Source organism: Loxodonta africana, chromosome 21, assembly GCF_030014295.1.
Source record: "Loxodonta africana isolate mLoxAfr1 chromosome 21, mLoxAfr1.hap2, whole genome shotgun sequence".
NCBI classification, from domain to species: domain Eukaryota; kingdom Metazoa; phylum Chordata; class Mammalia; order Proboscidea; family Elephantidae; genus Loxodonta; species Loxodonta africana.
This window is the reverse complement of record NC_087362.1, coordinates 37,016,283-37,042,118: the sequence shown is the minus strand read 5'-3', so window position 1 is coordinate 37,042,118 and position 25,836 is coordinate 37,016,283. Positions and strand designations below refer to the sequence as shown.

The window sequence follows — 25,836 nt, the reverse complement described above, 5'->3', positions numbered from 1 at the left end:
GGTACTGAGGGAAGAAATGCAAGCTGCACTGAAGGCACTGCCAAAAAATGAGGCTCCAGGAATTGACAGAATACCAATTGAGATGTCTCAGCAAATGGAAACAGTGCTGGAGTTGTTCACTTGTCTATGTCACAAAATTTGGAGGATAGCTGCCTGGCCGGTCGACTGGAAGAGACCACCCATTCCAAAGAAAGGTGATCCAAAAGAATGGTGAAGTTATCAAATGATACCATTAATATCACACACAGATAAAGTTTTGATGAAGATCGTTCAAAAGCAGATTCAGCAGTACATCGACACGGAACTGCCAGAAATTCAAGTCAGACTCAGAAGACGATGTGAAAAGAGGTATATCATTGCTGGTGTCAGATAGATCTTGGCTGAAAGCAAAGAATACCAGAATGATGTTTATCCGTGTTTTATTGATTATGCAAAAGCATTCGTGTGGATTATAGCAAATTATGGAGAACATTATAAAAAATGAGAATTCCAGAACACTTAATTGTGCTCATGAGGAACCTGTACATAGACCAAGATGCAGTTGTTCAAAAAGAACGAGGAGACACTGCATGGTTTAAAGTCAGGAAAGGTGTGCATCAGGGTTGTATCCTTTCACCGTATTTATTCAATGTGTATGCTAAGCAAATAATCCAAAAAGCTGGAATATGTGAAGAAGGCGGCATCTAGAGGAGGACTTGTTAACAACCTGGATTGTGCAGATGACACAAGCTTGCATGCTGAAAGTGAAGAGGACTTAAAGCACTTACTGATGAAGATCAAAGATCACAGCCTTCAGTATGGATTATGCTCAACATAAAGAAAACACAAATCCTCACAACTGGACCAGTAAGCAACATCATGATAAATGGAGTAAAGATTGAAGTTGTCAAGGATTTCATTTTACTTGGATCTGTAATCAATGCCCATGGAAACAGCAGTCAAGAAATCAAAGGATGCATTGCACTGGGCAAATCTGCTGCAAAAGACCTCTTAAAAGTGTTGAAAAGAGAAAGATGCTACCTTGAAGACTAAGGTGCGCCTGATCCAAGCCATGATGTTTTCAATTGGCTCATGCATGTGAAAGCTGGGTAATGAATAAGGAAGACCAAAGAAGAATTGATGCCTTTGAATTGTGGTGTTGGAGAAGAATATTGAACATACCATGGACTGCCAATAGAACAAACAAATCTGTCTTAGAAGTACAACCAGAATGCTCCTTAGAAGCAAGGATGGCAAGACAACCTCTCACATACTTTGGATGTGTTATCAGGAAGGACCAGCCCCTGGAGAACATCGTGCTTGGTAAAGAGTCACTGAAAGAGAAAGACCCTCAACGAGATGGCCTAACACAGTGGCTACAATGATGGCTCAAGCATAATGACGACTGGGAGGATGGCACAGGGCTGGGCAGTGTTTCATTCTGTTGTATGTAGGGCTGCTATGAGTCTGAACTGACTAAACGGCATCTAACAACAACAAAGAAAAGGTTCAATATTTACAATGTAATTGGAACAAAGAGGATAAGCATTTGGGATCTTAATGGTAGAGCAATTCTGAGTTCTAGTGCAGGGCAACGTGCAGCTGATAGTTTGGAAACAGACCATTACATGATTAGAAAATCGAAGTCATGTTGCAGGAACAGGTACTAAACCAAAAAAACCAAACCCGTTGCCATCAAGTTGATTCCAACTCATGACAACCCCACGTTACAGACTAGAATTGCACCATAGGGTTTTCTTGGCTATAATCTTTTATGGAAGCAGAATGCCAAGCCTTTCTACCATGGTGCCACTGGGTGGGTTCAAAACAACCTTTAGGTTAGTAGTTGAGCACAAACCACTTGTGCCACCCAAAGGCCTTAAAACCAGGTACACAGGTAATGAATTCACTGGGGGTGATCGGAGATGAGAATCGGGTTTAACGTGGTTGCCTTTGACATTGTCAAATGTACTTGATTTGCTATTTACAGATAACTTCTATCACTCATACAAATCAAATTACTAAAGATTAAAAACTGGAGGACTTCATTAAAAAATAACACAAGGATATATATATTTAAATGTATGTTTAAATAAAAAGATCTAGAAATGATTTATTATAATCTGCAAGACTAAACTCTAATTTGTGAACACATTTACCAAATATGAATTTTTAACTGTTTCTTATAAATAAAGGCAAACAGCAAAAGTGAAACGGGACAACAAATAGGGATAACTCAGGGCATTCTGGTTTACAACTTACCTTTTCTCTTCACCTCTATCCCAAGCCGCTAGCCTTAATGTGGAGAGTTAAGCACATCACTCTATCTCCTCGGGTTTCACTTTTCCTCTTTTAACGAGACAGTTGTACTAGTCTCCAAGATTCCATCTAATTTGGGAGTCCTGATTTGCATAAGAGTTGGAATACCAGCATGCCTAATGGTATCAACTTTAAACTCCCGGGGAGATGAAATAAAAGATTTCTTAACACCTTCAGGGTAACCTATTCCATTTCTTAAGGTTCAGTTATTAGAATTCAATAAGACCTTTATTAAGTTGCACTGTACAGCCAAAACTATTCAAAAGTAATGAGGTGAAAGAAACTACATTCCCTGTTGACTTAGTCAATTTGGAAGGACCTTCAAAGCCTATTTCTTTAGCAACACTAGTATAGAAATGAGGGTGGAATTGGCTGTATAATCCAGTACTGAAAAAGTTGCTATAATGTTCTGCCCTTTCAAAAACCTCATAAAAGAGTGGGTGTTAAAGGCTAAGTGTGTCTTTGGGAAGGGCATCGGCATACCACAGCTGGCTTAATTAGGGTGTGCCATATTTTTTGCTGTTAGCTGCTGTTGAGTTGGCTCCAACTTTTGGTGGCTACCTGATGCATAACAGAATGAAATGTCCAGGCCTGCTCTGTCTTTGTGATCGTTGGTAGTGCTATATTGTTGCTGTTGTTAGCTGCCATTGAGTTGACCCCTCATGGTGACCCTATGCACAATGGCATCTGACTATTGTGATCCATTGGGTTTTCACTGATTTTTCAGAAGTAGATCACCAAACCTTTCTTTCTAGTCTGTCTTAGTCTGGAGCTCCGCTGAAGCCTGTTCAGCATCACAGCAGCACACAATCTGCTACGGGTGGTGGCTGTGCTTGAGGTGCGTTGGTGGAAATCCAACCAGGGCCTCCCACATGGCAGACAAGAATTCTGCCACTGAAGCACCAGTGCTCTATTAAAACCGAACCCTCTGTCCTCAGTTCTGACTCATGGCGACCCCTTGTGTTACAGAGCAGAACTGCTCCGTAAGGTTTTCTTGGCTGTAATCTTTAGGGAATCTTTCTTCTGTGGTGCCACTGGGTAGGTTTGAACCGCCCATTTTTGTTAGTAGATGAGCACAAACTGCAGCACCCACGGACCTTAGTGCTGTATTGCTGTGTGCCACTGAGTTGATTCTGACTCACAGTGACCCTACAGGACAGAGTAGAACTGCCTCACAGGGTTTCCTAGGCTGAAGTCTTCATGGGAACAAATTGGCAGGTCTTTTCTCCCGTGAAGCAGCTGGTGGGTTCAAACCACCAACCTTTCAGTTAACCACCAACCTTTCAGTTAACAGCTAGCGTTTTAACCATTATGCCACCAGAGCTCCTTTAGTGCTGTATTAGCCACTTGAAAATGCCATATTTGGCACTCTTTTAAGCTGCAAACAGTATTCATTTTCCAAGTCAGTGTCTGAGCTCGTAAAGTTTCACTTTATGTCCATTTCTGTTCCTAGTACTTAAGTGAAAACCTGAACTATGGTTTAACTTAAGACTGCCATGTGCTATGCTGATCAAAACTTCTACCTTTCCTTGTTTTTCCTCTTTTAGCCTAGCATGATAGAATAACAAAGTTAGTGATTTATTTTTGAAAGATGAGAAAACCAAGTACTTAAAGCCACCAGGCAAGTAGAGTTTTGCTTAAGGGCCAGGTTTGTGACTAAAAGGAAATACTTTCTTAGAACTTTTCATTGATATAGCTTACATTTGCTTTTAAAAAGGAACTCTGCTTTAAGTCAAAATTAGCATTTCCACAAACAGTAACAGAATCACTAAATGAAATATTAACATCAAAACAAAAAACATGATTAATGAAGAAATTGAATGTTTTATTATTAAATTGTTTATTTTGCTACAAGGCTGTTGCTTCATTGTATAAAAATAGCACCAGCAAAGGCAGTATATTGCAAAATTAAGATAGTATTGCTCTTCATGTGACACTGTGCAACCAACAACTTATTTCCACTCCCAATCATTTCCAGTGGAAAGATCATTAGGTATCTTGACCCAGATTACAGTATGGATGTCAGCAGTAGTTACAGTATTATAAAAGGTTTACGATAACAATGTTACCCTTAAACTATGTAATTTTTATAACTATTCTTATCACAGATAATTTCATGAATGTTGAATATTATAACTAGATTCTAACTTAAAACAGGGTGTTGTGAAGACGTATATTGTGTTTATCTGTGTCATTAGAGAGTTAAAGGGTACTTTCTTCCAATAGCATAGTTGCAACGAGAAGTTCTGTTTTCCACGGATATTGCTAAAAGCTATTTTAATTGTTCTATCCATCACTAATTTAAGACAACTATGCTGGGGTTCGTGGTTTCATATTAGTTTATTTAGGGGTTCTGTTTTCACTCCTCAATAGATTTTATGTATTTCTCATATGCTTCTTCACTCATTAGTTCATCAAGTTCTGAAGGATTACTCAGTGTCATCTTGATCAGCCAACCTGCAACCAAAAAAAAACAAAACCCTGTATCTTACATTCTAAATTATCTTTTTAAAGAGTAAAAATCAAATTCATTCAAAATATAAACATTTGAGTGCCTCAAATTAATCTAGTATCCTTTACATAATAAATCACTATCATTGTTTAAGGAGCTTTTAAATTTTAGCCTTATGAATGAATAGACTTCATTATTACAATTGAGAAGAATTATAGTCAGAACAGACTCTACCATACAGATTGAGAACCCTTAGGTTGTAATAAGCACCATCAACTGATATTTTAAAATTTAAATAAGGCATCCAAGTATACAAGGCCAGGTATATCTTTCTTTAACAAAAGGAACACCAACACTGTAACTACTGAAGTTACGGGTATTAGGAAGTAGTAGTAAGGAATAAGAAGGGATAGATGACAGGTAACAGAGAACTACAATCTAACCCTGGCTTTGCCATTTATTGTCTCTGTGACCCTAACAGGTGACTCTTTGGGGCCTCAATTTCTTCATCTAAAAACTACAGAAAATTGCTGCTAGACTACCTCACTAGGTTATTATGAAAACCAAAATGAACTAATATATGTGAGAAAACTGAAAATTAACATAATAAGGCATTATTCTATTACCAGTTATATCACAAAGGCATGAGTGCATGCTTCACATTTGAAAAGGTAAACACTATAGTAATCAAAGAGTCTACAACTGTGATACTAAGAACTCTGCAATATAAGGCAGCGTTTTATGGTCAAAAAACCAAAAACCTATCCCGTTGCTGTCGAGTCGATTCCAACTCATAGTAACCCTACAGGACAGAATGGAACTGCCCCAGAGGGTTTTCCAATGAGCAGCGGGCAGATCTTAAATACTATAGGTTCAGCTAATCTGGCAGAACGTCCCTATTAAATACCAAGAAGTGGAAAAAAGATGAAGTCACTATCAGCTAAGCTTACATTAAACTCTAGATTAAATGTTAACTACAGCAATGACTCTATGAAATATTTCTAGCAACAACTTACCATCTTCATAACAAGATTTGTTAACAAGTCCTGGATTTTCTGTAAGAGCTTCATTAATTTCTGTTACTTCTCCTGATAAAGGAGAATAGAGTTCACTAGCAGCTTTCACACTTTCCAAAGCACCAAACTCATCTAAATGCAGAAAATATTAGATGTCAAAAGTTAATAATCTGGAAATAAAAAGTTGTCACTTCTAACACATTCATGGTAACAAATTCTAAATATCTGTAATAAAAAATAAAACCATAGGTCTTGTCATGTTCTTATCACCTATGAGGAGGATATAAATATCCTCTGTAAATGGACTTATCTGCTCTAGACACAGTGGAAAACAAATGGGGCTGTGCTTGAATATGAAATGTACTTAAATTCAGCAAAACTTAACTTTCTTTCAATTTACTGCAGTAGCTTGAAGGAAAAAAAAAAACGTTAGGAGGCTCCAGTAGTGGTGGAATAGATCATATGAGACTAACCTTCTTGCAGATAGCAATTAGAAACTCTGAGAAAACATAAAAAATAATTATGAGGGCTCTGCAGAATAACCAAAAGGGCAGTCCTTGAAAGAAGGGAACTAAATAGGGCGAGATCTTCTGTTTCCCCTCCGACAGCACTGCCCCAATCCAAGCAGCATAGGAGGACTAGAACACAAGCAGGAAGCCATAGTCTTACTGACTTCAGGGTTCAGAGGATGCAGTGTGAGGCTGCCAGAGTGCCTGGAAATTGAGGGCTGAAATACCCCTCTCTGAAAAAATCAGTAAGGATATAGTTTAAATGATAGTATCAACCTACTTAATCTTTTGAGATTTAGAGAACACTAAACTCTGGTGGCATAGTGCTACGGCTGCTAACCAAGAGGTCGGCAGTTCGAATCTACCAGGTGCTCCTTGGAAACTCTATGGGGCAGCTCTATTCTGTTCTATAGGGTCACTATGAGTCGGAATCGACTCAATGGCAATGGAGTGGTATACCAAACGAAGGGAGCCCTGGTGGCGCAGTAGTTAAATGCTCAGCTGCCAACTGAGAGGTCGACAGTTGAAACCCACCAGCCACTCCATGGGAGGAAGATGTGGCAGTCTGCTTCTGTAAAGATTACAGCCTAGTCGGAATCGACTCAATGGCAACAAGTATACCCAACAAATAAAGAATACACAATCTTTTCAACTACACATGGAATGTTCACCAAGCCAGAGCACATGCTGGACCAGAATATAAGTCACAATTACAAAAACAAAAAAAAGTAAGTTTGAATTAAGTTAGAAATCACTATCAATGAGCTATGTAGAAAAGCCCCCAATTCTTGGAAATTAAACACACTCCTAAATAACTCATGGGTCAAAGAAGAAATCACAAGGAAAATTAGAAATTATTTGAACTGAATGATAGTGAGAATACAACACACCAGAATTTGTGAGATACTGCTAAAACAGTGCTTAGAGGGAAATTTGTATTTTTACCCTTTATTAGAAAATTTTAAAATCAATGATCTGGTTCTAAAGAAATAGAAAGTGAATAAAAGCAGACAGATTCTGGAGAGTAGGCAACACTTGAGGGTTTAACATGGTGAGGTATTTGTTATTGTTGGGTTTTTTTATGGCTTTTAGCCTGAAAAGAGGCACCAGTCTGCCATGTGGAGTGACCAAAATTCTGAAAGAAAACCCTCAGTCTTACTGGCTTGAAGGACCTGAAGACAGAGTTTGGGACCACCACAGCTTCAGGTCGGAAATCCCAGGAAGGAGAAACTGAAAGGGAGTGCCCCAAATTCTGTATATAAACTCTGCCCAGATTGCTGAATAATCCCAGAACCATGCATGCACAGGGCAGACTCAAAGCATCCCAGCTAAGGCTAAGAGAATCGAACTAAGATTTTAACTGCCACCCACCACAAGGGAGACACTGTTTTATAGTTTGAGTTCAAGAAATAAAGTACCTACTAAAACATACAAAACCCCAATGATCTAAGTTTCCATCTTAAACTAGGAAAAGAGGATTAAATTAAATCCAAGAAAGCAGAAGGAAAGAAACAATAAAGAGAAAAAACTAATGAAATAGAAGGTAAAAATAGAGAAAATTAATAAAGTAAAATATTTGTTCTTTGACAAGATTAACAAAATTAATAAATAGCCAGGAGGCCTGATCAACAAAACCAAACAAGTATCACCAGTATCAAGAAGAAAGAGGTCCTCACTAGGGACCCTACAGATATGAAAGGCTAATAAACAAATATCAATACCTTTTTGCTATTTGACAATATGAAATGGACTTCCTCAAAAAATATCTTACAGAACTAATACAAGATGACACAGAAAATCTGAATAACCCTCTATTAAATAAATTTGTACATAAAAAAAATCTTCTCACAGAGAAATCCTCAGGCCCTGATTTCACTGATTAATTTTATCAAACAGTTGAAATCTAGCATCAAAACCTGTCTAAATCCACAAGGGGGAATGAGAATCAAGATCATCATAAAGCTCTCCAACTTTTTCACCATTTCTTACACCAGCCGTCCCTTCCAAAACACTCTCTACTTCTCTGCTGGGTTTGGTAACTCGTTACAGTGGCCACACAACTCACAGAACATACTCACGATTAAGTGGTTTATTAGGGAAGTAACAGGCTACAACTTGGCATCAGGATCAACTTCATCAAGTAACGGGATACACCTCATCAAGCAGGACAGCTTTCAAGCAGGACAGCTTTCAACCAAGACAGCTCTCATCTTCTCAGCTATGCCCGCAGAGAGGGAGCCCTTGTCTGGGCCTCTGCCCTGCTAAGGCAAGGGTTACAGCTCTTTAGCTCCACCAACAAGTGCCCGTAGGCACCCTACTCTGCCAGCAAGCCTTCTGCCTGAACACGCTCAGCTCTCTTTCAATCCGTGGGATGGCAAGCCCACTGCAGCGACCCTCTTCAGGTCTCCTGGTTCCCGCCACTCGTACTGCTGCTGCCATTTCTCTGCCAAATGGGCTCTGCTGTGGTTGCTGCTGTTTCCCACCATCTCATGCCATCTTCAGTGTTACAGCTGTCTCCTGTGTCTAGGAGGTTCTCCACACAGGAACCCCAAGTCCAAAGGACATGATCTGCTCCAGGCTGTTCTTGATGGTAGTGAGTCCCCCGCCCTCCACCACTGTGGGATTGGCCCTTATATTCAATTACAAGGCATGGCCCTCCCAGCCAGACCGTGAACTGACCAATCCCTTCCATAGGCCACAATCACTCAATCTACATAGTAATTGACTAATTCCCACAAGGTCACTTAATCCTATTGGGTGATTTAATGCACCGCACCCTACTTGCATAGTATACAATTAAACCCTTGCAAGATTGTAGCTTAATTAATCATTTTGGCAGAATTATAAACCCAAGACCAAAAAGGCCATATATAAAAGAAACCCACTGTATCACACACTTAAAGGAGAAAAACTACCAATCTTGCATATTCTTTCAGAAAAACAGAAGAGGTGGGAATATTTCCAAACTTATTCTATGAGGCCAACATAACTCTGATTCCAAAATTTAACAAAGCCATTATAAGAAAACTAAAAACAAGTATCTCTCATGAACACAATGCAAAAATTATTAATTAGCAAATCAAATCCAGCACCCCCCCAAAAATATATATATATATATTTTGCATCATGACTATGTGGGCTTTATCCCAAGAATCCAAGATTAAACATTCAAAAAAATCTTATCTACCATATTAATAGAATAAAGGAGAAACCCATATGATCATTTCAATAGATGAAGAAAATGAATTTGACAAAATTAAACCTCTATTCATGAGCCCTGCTGGCGCAGTGGTTAAGAGCTTGGCAGTTCAAATCCACCAGCTGCTCCTTGGAAACCCTATGGAGCAGTTCTACTCTGTCCTATAGGATCACTATGAGTCGACATCAACTCAATGGCATTTTTTTTTTTTAAAACGATAAAAACTCTCAACAAACTAGGAATAAGAATGAACTTCCTCAATCTGATCAAGGACATCTATAAAAAATCCACAGCTAACATTATACATAATGATAAAATAACATCAGGAAGAAGACAGTGATATCCACTCTCACCAGTACACTGAAGGTCCTAGCCAGTGCAGTAAGGCAAGCAAAATAAATACAAGGCATGAAGGCTGAAAGGAAAAAAGTAAAATGGTCTTTACTTACAGATTATTTTCTACATTGAATATCCTAAGGAATTTACGAAACGATCAGAATAAGTGAATTTAGTAATGTCACAAATAAAAGGTCAATGTACTCAAATATTTCTATATATGAGTAGCAAACAATTGGAATGACATTTTTTTTAATTTCCTTTGTATTAGCATCAAAAACAAAACAAAAAAAATACTTTGCAACAAATGACATACAAGACCTCACATTGAAAACTACAAAGCATTGCTGAAAAACCTAATTAAATGGAGAGATGTACCATATTCATGGACTAGATGACTCATTGATATAATTCTCCCCAAACTGATCTACAGATAGAATGCAATTTCAGTCAGATTCCCCATAGGCTCTTTTGAAAGTATAAATTGACAATTTGAAAATTTATATGGAAATAGGATCTAGAATAGCCAAAATATTCAAAGTAGAATACAGTTTGAAGACTCATACTGATTTCAAGGTTTGCTATAAACTTGAATATTAAAGATGTCATATATTGTTTTTGTTCTTAGGTGCCGTCGAGTCGGTTTCAACTCACAGCGACCCTATGCACAACAGAACGAAACACTGCCCGGTCCTGAGCCATCCTCACAATCATTGTTATGCTTGAGCTCATTGTTGCAGCCACTGTATCAATCCACCTCGTTGAGGGTCTTCCTCTTTTCTGCTGACCCTGTACTCTGCCAAGCATGATGTCCTTCTCCAGGGACAGATCCCTCCTAACAACATGTCCAAAGTATGTAAGATGTAGTCTCGCCATCCTTGCCTCTAAGGAGCATTCTAGCCACACTTCCAAGACAGATTTGTTCGTTCTTTTGGCAGTCCTGGTATATTCAATATTCTTCGCCGACACCACAATTCAAAGGCGTCAACTCTTCTTCGGTCCTCCTTATTCACAGTCCAGCTTTCACATGCATATGATGCAACTGAAAATACCATGGCTTGGGTCAGGCGCACCTTAGTCTTCAGGGTGACATCTTTGCTCTTCAACACTTTGAAGAGGTCCTTTGCAGCAGATTTACCCAATGAGATTCATATTTTGATTTCTTGACTGCTGCTTCCATGGCCGTTGATTGTGGATCCAAGTAAAATGAAATCCTTGACAACTTCAATTTTTCTCTGTTTATCATGATGTTGCTCAATGGCCCAGTTGTGAGGATTTTTGTTTTCTTTATGTTGAGGTGTAATCCATACCGAAGGCTGTGGTCTTTGATCTCTATTAGTAAATGCTTCAAGTCCTCTTCACTTTCAGCAAGTAACATTGTGTCATCTGCATAATGCAGGTTGTTAATGAGTCTTCCTCCAATCCTGATGCCCCGTTCTTCTTCATATAGTCCAGCTTTTCAGATTATTTGTTCAGCATACAGATTAAATAGGTATGGTGAAAGAATACAACCCTGACGCACATCTTTCCTGACTTTAAACCAATCAGTATCCCCTTGTTCTGTCCGAACAACTGCCCCTTGATCTATGTAAAGGTTCCTCATGAGCACAATTAAGTGTTCTGGAATTCCCATTCTTCACAGTGTTATCCATAGTTTGTTATGATCCACACAGTCGAATGCCTTTGCATAGTCAATAAAACACAGGTAAACATCCTTCTGGTATTCTCTGCTTTCAGCCAGGATCCATCTGACATCAGCAATGATATCCCTGGTTCCACGTTCTCTTCTGAAACCGGCCTGAATTTCTGGCAGTTCCCTGTTGATATACTGCTTCAACCACTTTTGAAAGATCTTCAGCAAAATTTTACTTGTGTGCGATATTAATGATATTGTTCTACAATTTCCATTCAGTTGCATCACCTTTCTTGGGAATAGGCATAAATATGGATCTCTTCCAGTCAGCTGGCCAGGAAGCTGTCTTCCATATTTCTTGGCATAGACGAGTGAGCACCTCCAGCACTGCTGTTAAAACATCTCAATTGATATTCCATCAGTTCCTGGAGCCTTGTTTTTCGCCAATGCCTTCAGAGCAGCTTGGACTTCTTCCTTCAGTACCATAGGATCCTGATCATATGCCACCTCTTGAAATGGCTGAATATCAACTAATTGTTTTTGGTATAATGAGTCTGTGTATTCCTTCCATCTTCTTTTGATGCTTCCTGCGTCGTTTAGTATTTCCCCCATGGAATCCTTCACTATTGCAACTAGAGGCTTGAATTTTTTCTTTGGTTCTTTCAGCTTGAGAAACACCGAGCGTGTTCTTCCCTTTTGGTTTTCCATCTCCAGCTTTGCACATGTCATTATAATACTTTACTTTGTTCTCGAGAGGCCCTTTGAAATCTTCTGTTCAGTTCTTTTACTTCATCAATTCTTCATTTTGCTTTAGCTGCTCGATGCTCAAGAGCAAGTTTCAGAGTCTCTTCTGATATCCATCATGGTCTTTTCTTTCTTTCCTGTCTTTTCAGTGACCTCTTGCTTTTTTCATGGATGATGTCCTTGATGTCATTCCACGACTCATCTGGTCTTCGGTCACTAGTGTTCAATGCGTCAAATCTATTTTTCAAATGGTCTCTAAGTTCAGGTGGGATATACTCAAGGTCATATTTTGGCTCTCCTGGACTTGCTCTGATTTTCTTCAGTTTCAGCTTGAACCTGCATATGAGCAATTGATGGTCTGTTCCACAGTCGGCCCCTGGCCTCATTCTGACTGATGATATTGAGCTTTTCCATCATCTCTTTTCACAGATGTAGTCAATTTGATTTCTGTGTGTTCCATCTGGAAAGGTCCATGCGTGGAGTTGCCATTTATGTTGGTAAAAAAAGGTATTTGCAATGAAGAAGTCGTTGGTCTTGCAAAATTCTATCATTTGACCTCTGGCATTGTTTCTATCACCAAGGCCATACTTTCCAACTACTGGTCTTTCTTCTTTGTTTCCAACTATCGCATTCCAATCGCCAGTTAATTATCAATGCATCTTGATTGCATGTTCAATCAATTTCAGACTGCAGCAGCTGATAAAAATCTTCTATTTCTTCATCTTTGGCCCTAGTGGTTGGTGCGTAAATTTGAATAATAGGCGTATGAACTGGTCTTCCTTGTAGGCATACGGATATTATCCTATCACTGACAGTGTTGTATCTCAGGATAGATCTTGAAACGTTCTTTTTGACAATGAATGCAACACCATTCCTCTTTGAGTTGTCATTCCCAGCATAGTAGACTATATGATTGTCCAATTCAAAATGGCCAATACCAGTCCATTTCAGCTCACTAATGCCTAGGATATTGATGTTTATGCATTCCATTTCTGACGATTTCCAATTTTCCTAGATTCATACTTTGTACATTCCAGGTTCCGATTATTAATAGATGTTTGCAGCTGTTTCTTCTCATTTTGAGTCGTGCCACATCAGCAAATGAAGGTCCCGAAAGCTTTATTCCATCCACGTCATTAAGGTCAACTCTACTTTGAGGAAGCAGCTCTTCCCCAGTCATCTTTTGAGTGCCTTCCAACCTGGGGGCTCATCTTCCAGCACTATATCAGACAATGCTCTGCTGCTATTCATAAGGTTTTCACTGGCTAATGCTTTTCAGAAGTAGACTGCCACGTCCTTCTTCCTAGTCTGTCTTAGTCTGGAAGCTCAGCTGAAACCTGTCCACCATGGGTGACCCTACTGGTATCTGAAAACCTGTGGCACAGCTTCCAGCATCACAGCAACATACAAGCCCCCACAGTACGACAAACTGACAGACACGTGGGGGTCATATGTTGTAAATACAGACAAGTAGACCAATGGACAGAATAAAGAGTCCAGAAATAAACCCACAAACTTACATTCAACTCATTTTGGAGAAAGTAAACTCTTCAATAAATGGTGCTGGAACCAGTGGGTACACTTTTGCATAATAATAATAAGCAAATTTTGATTCTTAATATCACACACAAAACATGAATATGAAAGCTAAAACTAGACACAGCTCTAAGAAGAAAACAGAATATCTTCACAAAGTTAGTATAGTCCAGAGTTTGCCAAACTTTCTCACTTCATGGTACCCTTAGTGTCTTAATAATTTTTCACAGTGACCCCTAGAACAACAACAAAAAAACCTAAGTATTTCGTTTATTAAGATGTTACATTCAAACTACTTAGTAGTTTCATCCAAACAACTGAATAACTGTTTGAAAAACTAATACACATAAATCAAAAGAAAAATATTTTTTATTTTCAACCACCATTACTTACAGATATATGTGTGCCCACTGGGTACTGCACACCACTATTGCCCTCATGTGATGTTTCACAATGATTTTTGGGCAGTACTTGCTTTAAAGATGTTATCCAAAGTAATATAGTGAGATCTAATGATGAAACTGTGAACTACACTGAGCTAATAGTTTCTGCGGTGTCTAAAAGATGAAAAGTTTTAAAATACCCCACAGCACATCAGGATACTGGGGTATATAGTTTGGGAACCATGGAGATGGATTTAAATGTTTATGATAAAACAACAGAAGACAGATGAGATGTGTGATACTGGGAAGAGAAACACATATTTAATACTTTCACATTCAGTGACTTTTTAGATTCTTTGATTTGAGATGTTCTTTATCAGACTAATACTCAACGTTTGCTCTCCTTCCCCAGCTTCAGTGAGGATCTGATTATATTAGGTTTGCTTTAATATTAAATTGCAAAGATTTCTTAGGGCACAAAATGTTCTAGACATAAATGAGAACAATAAACTGGACTTTATCAAAATTAAAAGCTTCTGCTCATCAAAGACCGTTAAGAAAATGAAAAGGCAAACAACTATGACAAAATATTTACAAAATGTCTGAAAGGATTTGTCAGAATATATAAAAACCAAAACCAAACGTGTTACTGTCGAGTCAATTCTGACTCGTAGCAACCCTACAGAACTGTCCCATAGGGTTTCCAAGGCTGTAGTCTTCATGGAAGCAGACTGTCACATCTTTCTCCTGTGGAGCAGCTGGTGGGTTCAAACTGCCAACCTTTCGGTTAGCAACCAAGTGCTTAAACATTGCACCCCCAGAGCACCTTAGAACATATAAAGAACTCCTAAAAATCAATGGTAAAAAGATAACCCAAATAAAAAATCTGGTAAAAGGCTTGAATAGACACTTCACCAGAAAAGATATATGAATGGCAGAAAGCACAGAGAAGGGTGCTCAGTGTAATTTGTCACTAGGGAAATCACACTAAAACCACAATAAGATACATTTTATACGCACTAGAACCGCTAAAATTTAAAAGTCTGACATCACTGAATATTGGTGAGGATCTTGAGCAAATGGAATGCTGTTTTATTACTGGTGAGAATGTAAAAGTGGTACTACCACTTTGGAAAACAATCTGGCAGTTTTTATAAACATACCTCCACACTATAACCCACCAACTTCACTCCTATATATATACTTACCCAAGAGAAATGAAAACATATGCTCACAAAAAAGGCTTATACAAGAATGTTTATAACAATTTTATTCATAATAACGAAAAGCTAGAAACAATACAAAAATCTATTAACAGAAGAATAGATAAAAATGTGTTATAGTCACACAATGGGATATTACTCAGCAGTAAAAACAAAACATACCTAATCACTCAACGACATGAATGAGTCTCAAAATCAGAATCACGACATTGAACAAAAAAAGTGAGACATAATACAGTCTGTGTGCTTCCTTTAAAATGAAGCTAAAGAACAGGCAAAACTAATTTATGGTGATAGAAATGTGAGCAGAGGTTGTCTATGGAGTTTTTTTGTTGTTGTTGAGAACATACACAGCAAAACATACACCAATTCAACAGTTTTTACATGCACAATTTAGTGACGCTGATTTAAATTGAGTTGTGCAACCATTTTCATCCTCCTCCTCTGAGTTGTTCCTCCCCCATTAAAATAAATTCACTGCCCCCTAAGCTTCCTAATATTTCGAGTTGCTGTTGTCAATTTGATCCAATTTAGATAGCTCTTAAAAGAGCATAACGCTCAAGGCAGACATTTTTTAATAGTTAAGCGAAACTACTATTTGGTTTTAATAAGACTTCAGGGGATATTTTTGGTTTAAGGTTTAAAGATTATCTCAGGGCAACAGTTTTGGGGGTGCATCTAACCTTGGCTCCAGGAAGTCTGGAATCCATTAAAATTTTAAATTCTGTTCTGCATTTTCCCCCTTTTGATCAGGATTCTGCTATAGAATCTTTGATCAAAATGTACAGTAATGGCAGCCGGGCACCATACAGTTCTGGTCTCATGATGAAGGAGGCAGTTCTTCATGGAGGCATTTACCAACACATTCTATATATCCTCCTTATATTCCTGACACCTTCCTCTGTTGCTTCAGGATAATAGAGACCAATTGTTATGTTTTGGATGGCCTCCTGCAAGCTTTAAACGTCCCAGGCACTACAAAACAAACTAGGAGGTAGAATAGAAACACTAAACATGTTATTCAGCCAATTAACTGGGAGAGTCCATGGAACCACGACCGTAACCCTCCAAACCAAGGCAGCAAATCTCATAAGGTGTTTGGTTGTACTAAGCAGCCTCGGCAGCTACTCTATTGTTGTTGTAAATATATCTATCACACAATTTTTTGCCAATTCAACCTTTTACAGGTGTACAGCGATGAAAATCATCAGCTGTGCAACCCTACCCTTAATCAATGCAATTTTTCCATCACCATTAACTCCCCCTTTTCCCCCTCCCTCTCACTCCTGGTAACCACTAATACACTTTGTTCTCCATGTATTTGTCTTTTTATATAAGTGAGGTCATACAATATTTGTTCCTTATATGGCTGACTTATTTCACACAGCATAATGTCTTACAGCTCCATCCATATTGTAGCGTGTATCAAGAATTCATTTCCTCTACTGGCTGAGTAGTATTCCATTGTACGTACGTACCACATTTTGTTTGTCCATTCATTTGTTGATGGGCATTTAGGTTGTTTCTACCTTTTGGCTACTGTGAACAGTGCTGCAATGAACCTCACTGTACTGGAGCAGAGTTTTGATTGGGATGGGGCACAAAGAAACTTTCTGGGGTAAGGGAAATATTCTGTATCTTGACTGGGGTGGTTTACGTAAGTATATCCAGTTGTCAAAACACACTGAATTGTACACTTAAGATCCATGCATTTCACTGGGTATAAATTTTATATCAATTAAAAACAAAAAACCTTTTAGCAGGAAGTTTACAGAGGCCATTCATTAGTCTTAGGCTATTACCTAATATTTATAAGAAAGCACAAGAAGGTTCATGCTGTTCACTTGTAAAGAGAGGTTCAGAAACTTATGATCTGCTTAAGAGAGCAGCAGAATGAGAAAAGCAAATAAAACGTGAGAAAAGTAAACGAACAATTTTGCTGTGATGTTAGACAAAGGAAAAATGGACAGATAAAGATTATCAGTCACACCATGGACCTTATTATAAGAAAAGGCTTCTTAGTAGATTTTTGAAGAGGGACATGACCTATACTGCCAAAATGCAGCAGAAAAGACATGGCCAATACGGTCAAAGATATTTAGAAAACAGATATGTAGAAATTCTGTAGGACTGTCTTATATATGTCAAGGATCCTATGAATAATCGACCTGGTACCACTAAGTAATATTCACCAAGCCCTTACTTTATGCCAGACACTGTGGTAGTTTCATTTAATCCTTACATCAATCCTATAAAATAGGTATTATCCTAACTTAAGGATGAGGCCTAAATTAAGTAAGTTCCCAAAGTCACACAGTTGCTAAATTGTGGGGCCAGGATTTAAAACTAGGCTCTGACTCTTAAGCCCATGTTCTTTACTGATACTCTTTACTTCCTCCAAAGAAAAGCAGATTTTACTTTTTAAACTTAATAGACCCCAGCAATATCACGCAACATCAGTGTACACATGGCAAGGGTGTGCTAAGGGCCATTGCCCTCCACTTTTTCTGCCTACCTTTTGTTGTGAAGTCTGAAAATACTCGTTTACTCTCCTTCTCATCATCCGTCATAGTTAGTGGCAGTACAACCTAAACCTGGCTAATGAGATGCAAGAGAACATTTGCTAAGATTTCTGGTTGAGATGTTCCTTCCTGATAAAGAGAAAAGTAAGAGAGCCTGCCCCTCTCTCTCTCAAGTTTCAGATACTGTCATTTAAGAAGGTGATGCTTGGCCAATGTCACTGCACAACTTGTATAGAAATTGTTGAATGGGAACCTAAACTGCTGTGTAAACCTTCCCTGAAAACACAGTAAAATATAAGCCAAAAAAGGTGATGTTCGAAGATTTTACAGCCACACACACTGCCTCCGACACTGAGGCCGAAAAAGGAGGAACAGGTTGCAACCTTGATGACCTTCACAGATCCACTGACCTACCCTATATTCTCCTATCTTCAGATTGCTTGAATAAAGCTACGTCTGTTTTAGTGTTCTATTACTTGAGTCGAAAGCCCTCTAATTGATCCTGGGTTCAAGTAAGTTATTATTCAAGGTAAAGAAAATTCATGTCACATACCAAGATGAGAAAAACACTCACCTAGTTTGTTCAATTTTGTCCCAACTTCAGGAAGACTACAGTAAACAACATCTCCCAAAGCTTCCTAAAAAAAAAAAAAAGAGAGTGAGAGAAAAAAATCACTAAGAAATCAAATTAAAAACCCGTTGCTGTCAATTCTGACTCATAGCGACCCTATGGGACAGAGTAGAACTACCCCATAGTTTCCAAGAAGCGCCTGGTAGATTGAAATTGCCAACCTTTTGGTTAGTAGCTGTAGCACTTAACCACTACGCCACCAGAGTTTCCCAAGAAATCAAATGAGGCCCCCGGTAAATAGGAAGAATACAAATACTGAATCCCCTATAATTCAGAAGTCAGCAAACTTTTTCTGTAAAAGGCCACAAAGAATACATTTTATGCTTGAGGGGGTTACGTTATTTGTTTTCTTACAACCGTTTAAAGATATAAAAACTATTCTTAGCTCAAGAGGTGTAAGAAACAGGCCACCAGATTTGGCCCACGGGCTATGTTAACCTGTCACAAACCACACACCCCAAACACGATTACTAACTCCTATCAAAACACACTGTGCTCTTCTACCTCTGCAGGCTATTTTCCCCTACTCAATCTGCTGAAATCCTATCCGCTGATTTTACAAAACCTAGTCCTTCCTTGTGCCTCGTACTTCCTTAAGACCTCGACTCCAACAAGACATGATTTCTCCCTCAGGTAAAAGAATTACATACAGCCCCCTGTACTACTCATGTGCTATTTATCATGTAATGTTTTGTATGTTGTTTTCCATGCAGATGACTCTTTTACCCCCTCAGGGATAAATTCCAGAAAGGCAAGGACCACATCTTATAAAATGCGTCACAAAACACCTTATACTGGTACATAGGTACATAAATATGACAATGAAGACATCAGTGTCTCAAGTCCTAATAATCCAACATATCTGAGGAATATTATATACATAGTACTGTCAGTAATATCCCGTTCCCTTTCCCTGCCCCGCCAAACATACATCCAGTGGAAAATCCAATTTTTAAACTTTGCTGCTATTTGTTTCTAATTTTCTTTTAAATATCTCAATATGGCGTCAGTGGGAATAGGGAAATTAATAAAGAAAAGATAGAATATATAATTGGCTTTGTGTAACCTGTGCCAATCTAGGTTTTTCCTCTTCTTCATGTCCCCCTGGTCATGTGTGTATCACCACACCCCCAAAAGACTGTCAACACCCTAGTCCTTTGCTTGTTGTTTTTCTTCGCCCTTCTGTAACTGACCCCATATGAAACAAACATTTATGAATAAGGTACGTCCCCTACCTTAATTTTAAGTGTCAACCTTTAAACATCCTTTAAAACACCACACATTTACCTAACTAATTTGATTTTACTTGTTTCACCTGTGATTGCTTTTTATCCTAAGGGCCCTTCATGGGAAAAGGGCCAGAAGTGGTAAAGGCAGAATAAACAAAATGTTAAAAGTTAGAGACAATCCAATTTAACAAGAGCAGACTGTCACAAATATCTCAAGACAATTCAATACCTGTGCAAAATTGCTGATTCCCACTGTTCCAATACCATTTTCTGTTGTTACCCATTCATGTTTGTCTGTGAATTTACGCACTAAAAGAGAAGACCAATATTTCAGAAAAGCAGTGGCATCGCTTCTTAAAACACTTTTCCCATCAGTGTTGTCAAAAGGCAAGACTTTCCCAATATTTGTGTTTGACTTATTGATGTTGACTTTAAAGAGCACACTGCCCAGGAAGCAACCGAGATCACGTGAAAAGAGCAAATCTCAACACTGATATGTTAAGCAAAAACAGCGTGATTTGTACACCATCTGGAGATTTGATTATTTGCTCTAACATTTCTTAGTCTAAATCACCCCCCACCCACACACACACAAAAATGGAGCACATTTCAGATATGTACTTATTATTGGTCTCTCTTACAGAAACATGGTTTCTCAAACAACTCTCCCCTCTGACAACAGACTTGGAGTGATGCAGTTTTGCGTATAAAAGGCAAATGTGCTTCTTTAGGTAGAAGAGACCTCAGAGAGGTTCACTGCAACTGGGTTATAAAGTGCAATTTCACAGGAATGAAACTGACAAAATTCTTAAATATTATTTTAATCTAATCTGCCCTTGAAGAGAATGGCTAGCATCATTTAAAGAAGCAAACTGTAAAATCAGAACAGTCACCGCCCATCTAGAGTTGTACTTAACACACTGCATTGAAATAGTCCATCTGTCAGTTTCTTTCACGAAGTAGACTATAAGTACAGTGTGAGCAAGACCAGATTCTAACTCATTTCCATTTGTATTCCTAGTTCTAAATACAGTGCTTGGCACATAGTAGGCATTCAAAAGCTGAAGGAATGAAATAATTTTTTTTTTTTTTAATTTGTCAGGTAAAGGGGATTCTGAGCAAAATACCTATTATGGTTGTTCAGCTGTAACACACAGTTCTCCCTATCATTCTGTTACAACTCTAAACAGTTGCCACCAAGTCAGTTCCAACTCTAAACAGTTGCCACCAAGTCAGTTCCAACTCACAGTAACCCCATGTGTGTCAGAAAGCCACGCACCATGTTTTCAATGGCTGATTTTTTTCAAAGTAGATCACCTGGCCTTTCTCCCAAGGAGTATCTGGGTGGGCTTAAACCTCCAACCATTCAGTCAGCAGCCAAGTGCATTAATCATTCGCACCACCCAGGAACTCCGCTACAACTCTAGAACTGGTTAACTGTATTACCAGTTATGAGCAACTGAACACTAATGTCGTTTTAAAGTAAGGGCCGGACAATTGTAAACAGCTAACCCATCGAAGTCTACTCTCTTGATTTTGGCTTCGCCATCTTGCCTAATTGTAAACATAACATTAAGGAGTAGGGTTGTTCTGACACTCAATTTAGTAACTGAGTGACAAGGTTAGAGGAAAAGGCAGGAACATTACTAAGCTAAAATGCACCCAGTCCCACTGGACTTCAAAGTCCTTAGTCTTTTTACTACATCATGCTATTCAGGCTAAGAAAATGATTAGTTCAATTCTCCTTTAAGCCTTGGTCCACCAGGGAAAAAAAGTAGGTAGGAGATGAGGTTAATTATTACTTCCTTACCACACTTTGAAATATACGGTTCTTGGCTTCAGAAAATTAGTTTTGAATGATTTATGAAATTTTTACATTTTCTTCCAAAGTCACTGGTCAGATAAAATGTTTTACATTAACACTGATAAGAATTTTTTACTATTATATGCCTTATACTACCGTTTAATAACAAGAAATATTTATCAAGTGCCCGTGTCTCAAGCTATACGTACAGCAGTTACATCATTTCATTTCATCCTCCCATCAACTCTGTGAGGTAGGTATTATCACCTCCATTTTTCTAGTGAAGAGAAACTGAGGCTCTAGAAGTTAAGTGATGTGTCCAAAATCCCATATCTCCTAAGAGGTAGAACTAGAACTAGTGCTGGGTCTAGCTATTAAAAACCAAGGTGCTTTTTTTTGGGGGCGGGGGGGTGTTGGGAGACTCTGGTAGTACAGTGGTTAAGAGCTATGGCTGCTAACCAAAAGGCTGGCAGTTCAAATTCACGATGTGCTCCTTGGAAACTCCATGGGGCAGTTCTACTCTGTCCTATAGGTCATTATAAGTTGGAATCGACTCGACAGCAACAGGTTTGAGTTTTTGTTGTTTTGTTCTTTTTTAAAGGAATGGATAACGCTGGGTTTGATCTAGATGTGGAGGGGGTTTGCCACAATGAACATTATTGGAGTAATTAGCAGTACCTGAGTATGGGCTATATTAGATAAGAAACCAATGCTACATTTTTAACCTCGACAACATAACTGCAGTTATGTAAGAGAATATCCTTGTTCTTAAGATTCACTGAATTCACTGATGTGGTGATTCACTGAATATTTAAGGATAAAAGATCATGATGTGTGTGGTGTGTATGGGTATATCTATCAAGAGAGAAAAACAGATGAGGCAAAATGTTAATGATTGTTGAATGAATTTTCAATTATGACAGTTCTTTGTATTCTTGTAACTTTTTAAGTCTGAAATCATTCTGAAACTAAACAAACAAAAAAAAAAACCTTAGGTGCTTAACCAAATAAAGGGTATTGATGTTTGGGGCAATATTTAACTAGATAAGTAGAAAATGCAAACAGCTAGAGATAATGTAACGTTAACAAAAAAAGCAGGCTTAAATTCAGTTTTTATCTTAGAAATGTTTTACCCTTGTATTCAAATTGGTAATGCATTGATACACATCACATAGTTGAGGGAATGGGGAGCTAATCTTCATGCTTCTGTGTTTGGAATAAATGTCAACTCTTTTAGTCCCAAATGAATTTCTAAAACAATCAGTTAATGAGAAAACAGCCATCACAGGCCTCCTAAGAAGCCTTATAAGGCGTGATGAGTGTCACGAATATTTGGGCATAAAGTAAAATTGTTTTTTCCCTGTGATAACTGTGCACAAGTAGCACTGGTGCAAAAACACCGACAGGCGAGTCTCCCCCGTTAGTTCAAGTCCGTTTAAGCTAGGCCTCATTTCAGCCCCAACAGACAGCACCGACTCAGTAAGACTTCAGCAGAACGTCTTCGGTAGAGTCCAGCCGACTTTAGCTTATTCTTTAGGAAACAATGGCGTCTAGAACGTTATGCTCGCTTTAGCTAGCAAAACTCTGGATCCAGTGCTTTGATTTTGCTGTTTTTGCTTTAACTTTGCTCAGAGTTGTCATGTCTGGTTCCTTTAGTGAACTAAGTCTCCAGTGTTTCCACGTCCAGGTTCTCAGGATGCACACAAACAATGCGAGAGGAACTACCGTCACCTCGGAGCGTAGCGGTGCGGGGTCCTGGTCGCTGGCGGCGAGCGGCCGGCTCACCTGCCCGAGTCGGACTAGGCGCCTCTGCCCGCCGGGCTCCAGTGTGGTCCGCCTCCACCCAACCCAGAGCACAAAGGTGGACTGTGCCTTCCCACGTCGAGTTGAGGAGAGGCGCCGGCCGCCTAACTCTGGGGATCCCCGCACTAGGCAGCAGCGTGGAAACAACGTGAGCCGGGCGCGACCAGCTCCCCATCGCTCCTCCCGGCCCCTCCCAGCCTGCCCGGCAGCCCATGTGCGGCCGCAGGTCCCGCGGCGCCCGCCCCCGCCCGCGCTTACCCGAGAGCAGAGCGCGGCCCGTGCGCAGCGTCCGCACGTCGCCGGGCCTGGGCCCCCAGGGCCGGGGCGGGCAGAGAGCGCAGGGCGCCGAGAGCGCGCGCAGGCTGCAGGCTGCGGCCCGCACGCCCCGGGCCGCTTGCAACGCCATGTTCGCAGAGTGCGCAGGGTCGCGGCGCAGGACTCAGGCTCCCGGCGGCGGGGCGGGGCGGGGCGGGGCGGGGCGGGGCGACGCGGCCCCGGGCTGGAACGAGCCGGCTGGATCGCCGCGCGGGGCGGGACCCGGCGGGCTGAGGCCGATAGGTCCGTACGCGAGGGGCGCGGACTCCGGGGCCGGGAGCGGTCCCGGATAGGGCGATGTGCGGGGGGCCGAGCACATGGGGCGGGGCCTGAGGCCCGGGTGAGGCGACGGGCGAGGGGCGGGGCAAGCGCGAGATGGGGGGCCGGGCGAGGCCGCTCGGGGCGGGGCTTAGCGTCCAGGGGCGGGGCCCTGGCCTAGGGCCACCCTGGGCAAGTAGAAAGTGCTTAGTCAGCAGCTCGGGGCTCCGTGTGCTTTAAGGGCTCCGCACCTGCGGTGAGAAAGGCTCGAGGCGGAGTGGCTGGGCCACTCCTGCGCGATGCCGAGCCGTTGAGCCCTGGGCCCTGGGGAAGTCAGGGCCCCTCCAGTCCTGTTAAAGGATGCAGTCCCCACCTTCAACAGAGGATCAGGGTCACCCAGAGCAGGATTCATAGGTCCAACCAGAATCATTGCAGCTCAGAGATGGGTTTTGGGAGTTGGCCAAAGCCGCGCTCACACTTCTAGTCTAAAAGAAGTCTAAGTTTGTTTTAGACCTTTGAAAAACTGAAAATAGTCCTGGAACCCCCTTTATTACTTAACAGACTGCAATGTGCTCACACACCCTAAACAGGGAACAGACAGAATCGTGAAGATCACAGAGGGAAAGGACTTGTCTTAGGGTCAAAAGTGACTTCTTGGTGAAGACTGAACCACAGCCAGTCAGCTACTGCAGGAGTGTCCAGAAGCAGAGGGTTAAGACCCATCGTGGACAGTGCTTTGCTTAAGTGACTAGCACAGCAATCAAGGCCTTCCAAGAAAAGCAGAAGTCATTGCCCCCACTCAAGGAGACAAGCTGCCAGCACAGATTCTAGGAACTGGGCATGAGTCAGCAAAGAAACACCTCAGTGAAAAACAGACCTCAAGTGCTGCACTGTCAACATCACAGGTGGGCACCTTGAAGTGTGTGTGTGCGTGTTTGAGGGGGCCATGTGCTCTTGTACTGAGCTTCTGCCCAATATATAAACAAGGGATGGTGACCACATCTGTGGAGTGGCTTGCAAACACTATCATCTTCGTTTCCTGTGAGTAAATAACAGCCATGTATTGAGTTCTTCCTGGGTGGCGCAAACAGTTAAGCACTCGATTACTAGCAGAAAGATTGGTGGTTCTAACCCATCTAGAAGCAACTTGGAAGACAGGTCTGGCAGTGGGCTTCAAAAGGTCACAGCCTTGAGAACTCTGTGGAGCAGTTCTACTCTGCACAGATGGGGTCACTGTGAGTTGGAATCAACTCCAAGGCACCAACAACAACTATGTGCTAGTCACTGTGCAAACATTATTTTTTAATCCTGTCCAAACCCCTTTGTGGTAGGTATTACTCTGATTTCGTAGGTGAGGCAGAAAGGTTGAGTAACTTGCCCAGGAATGTGATGGAGAAAGTATTTTATAGCTTAAGCAGCCAGTAGGTGGCAGAGGTGGGATTTGACCAGTAGCTTGACAGATTCACAAGCGAATGCCCTTAAGGTATGTAATACTTCCCTCCTTTTGGGATGCTGATTGGTTCACACTGGTCTAAACTCCTGATCTTGGCTAGCTTCTATAATAATCAATATTCTGATTTTATTGTTGCTTTTTGATATCGTGCAAGTCAATGTAGCATAATGTAACCTATGCCCTAAAATAAATATTTATTCCCAACTCCACCAGCTCATTTGGTGGAAAGAGCAAGACCACATATAAATCTGTAGGCTACATTACAGACCCTTCCGCCAAAAAAAAAAAAAAAACAGAACTGTGTCATGTTTTTTATTTAATGAGCATTGAGGATAGTCAGAAATTCTTTTTTTTTCCCTCTTCAACCTGGTAATCCTTGTAACATCATCCATAGCTTGAGTTTGAAAGATCATCTCATTGCACATTTGATATAGGCACCTACAGGTTGCATTTGGTCACTTCTTCCAGGTGTCTCAGAAGGAGCCAGCTCAT

General features: G+C 40.3%; 2 protein-coding genes across 2 annotated transcripts in view; both read right to left on the bottom strand.

Annotated features, from left to right (window-relative positions):
• Nucleotides 1–1,857: 1,857 nt before the first annotated feature.
• On the bottom strand, nt 1,858–23,759 carry GCSH (glycine cleavage system protein H). The gene is made up of 5 exons (XM_003418162.3): nt 23,577–23,759; nt 19,941–20,020; nt 18,426–18,489; nt 5,767–5,898; nt 1,858–4,755 (listed from the first exon to the last, which is right to left on the bottom strand). Exons 1-5 carry the CDS (start codon nt 23,722–23,724, stop codon nt 4,658–4,660), a joined length of 522 nt encoding a protein of 173 aa, XP_003418210.2. The 5' UTR covers nt 23,725–23,759; the 3' UTR covers nt 1,858–4,657.
• Nucleotides 23,758–25,836, bottom strand: part of LOC111752807 (polycystin-1-like protein 2) — a 15,329-nt gene continuing 13,250 nt past the window's right edge. Inside the window, exons 7-8 of the mRNA XM_064273498.1 lie at nt 24,143–24,264; nt 23,758–23,962 (exon numbers count right to left, since the gene is read on the bottom strand). Coding sequence (XP_064129568.1) covers nt 23,758–23,962; nt 24,143–24,264 — 327 coding nt within the window. The remainder of the gene's footprint in view (nt 23,963–24,142; nt 24,265–25,836) is intronic.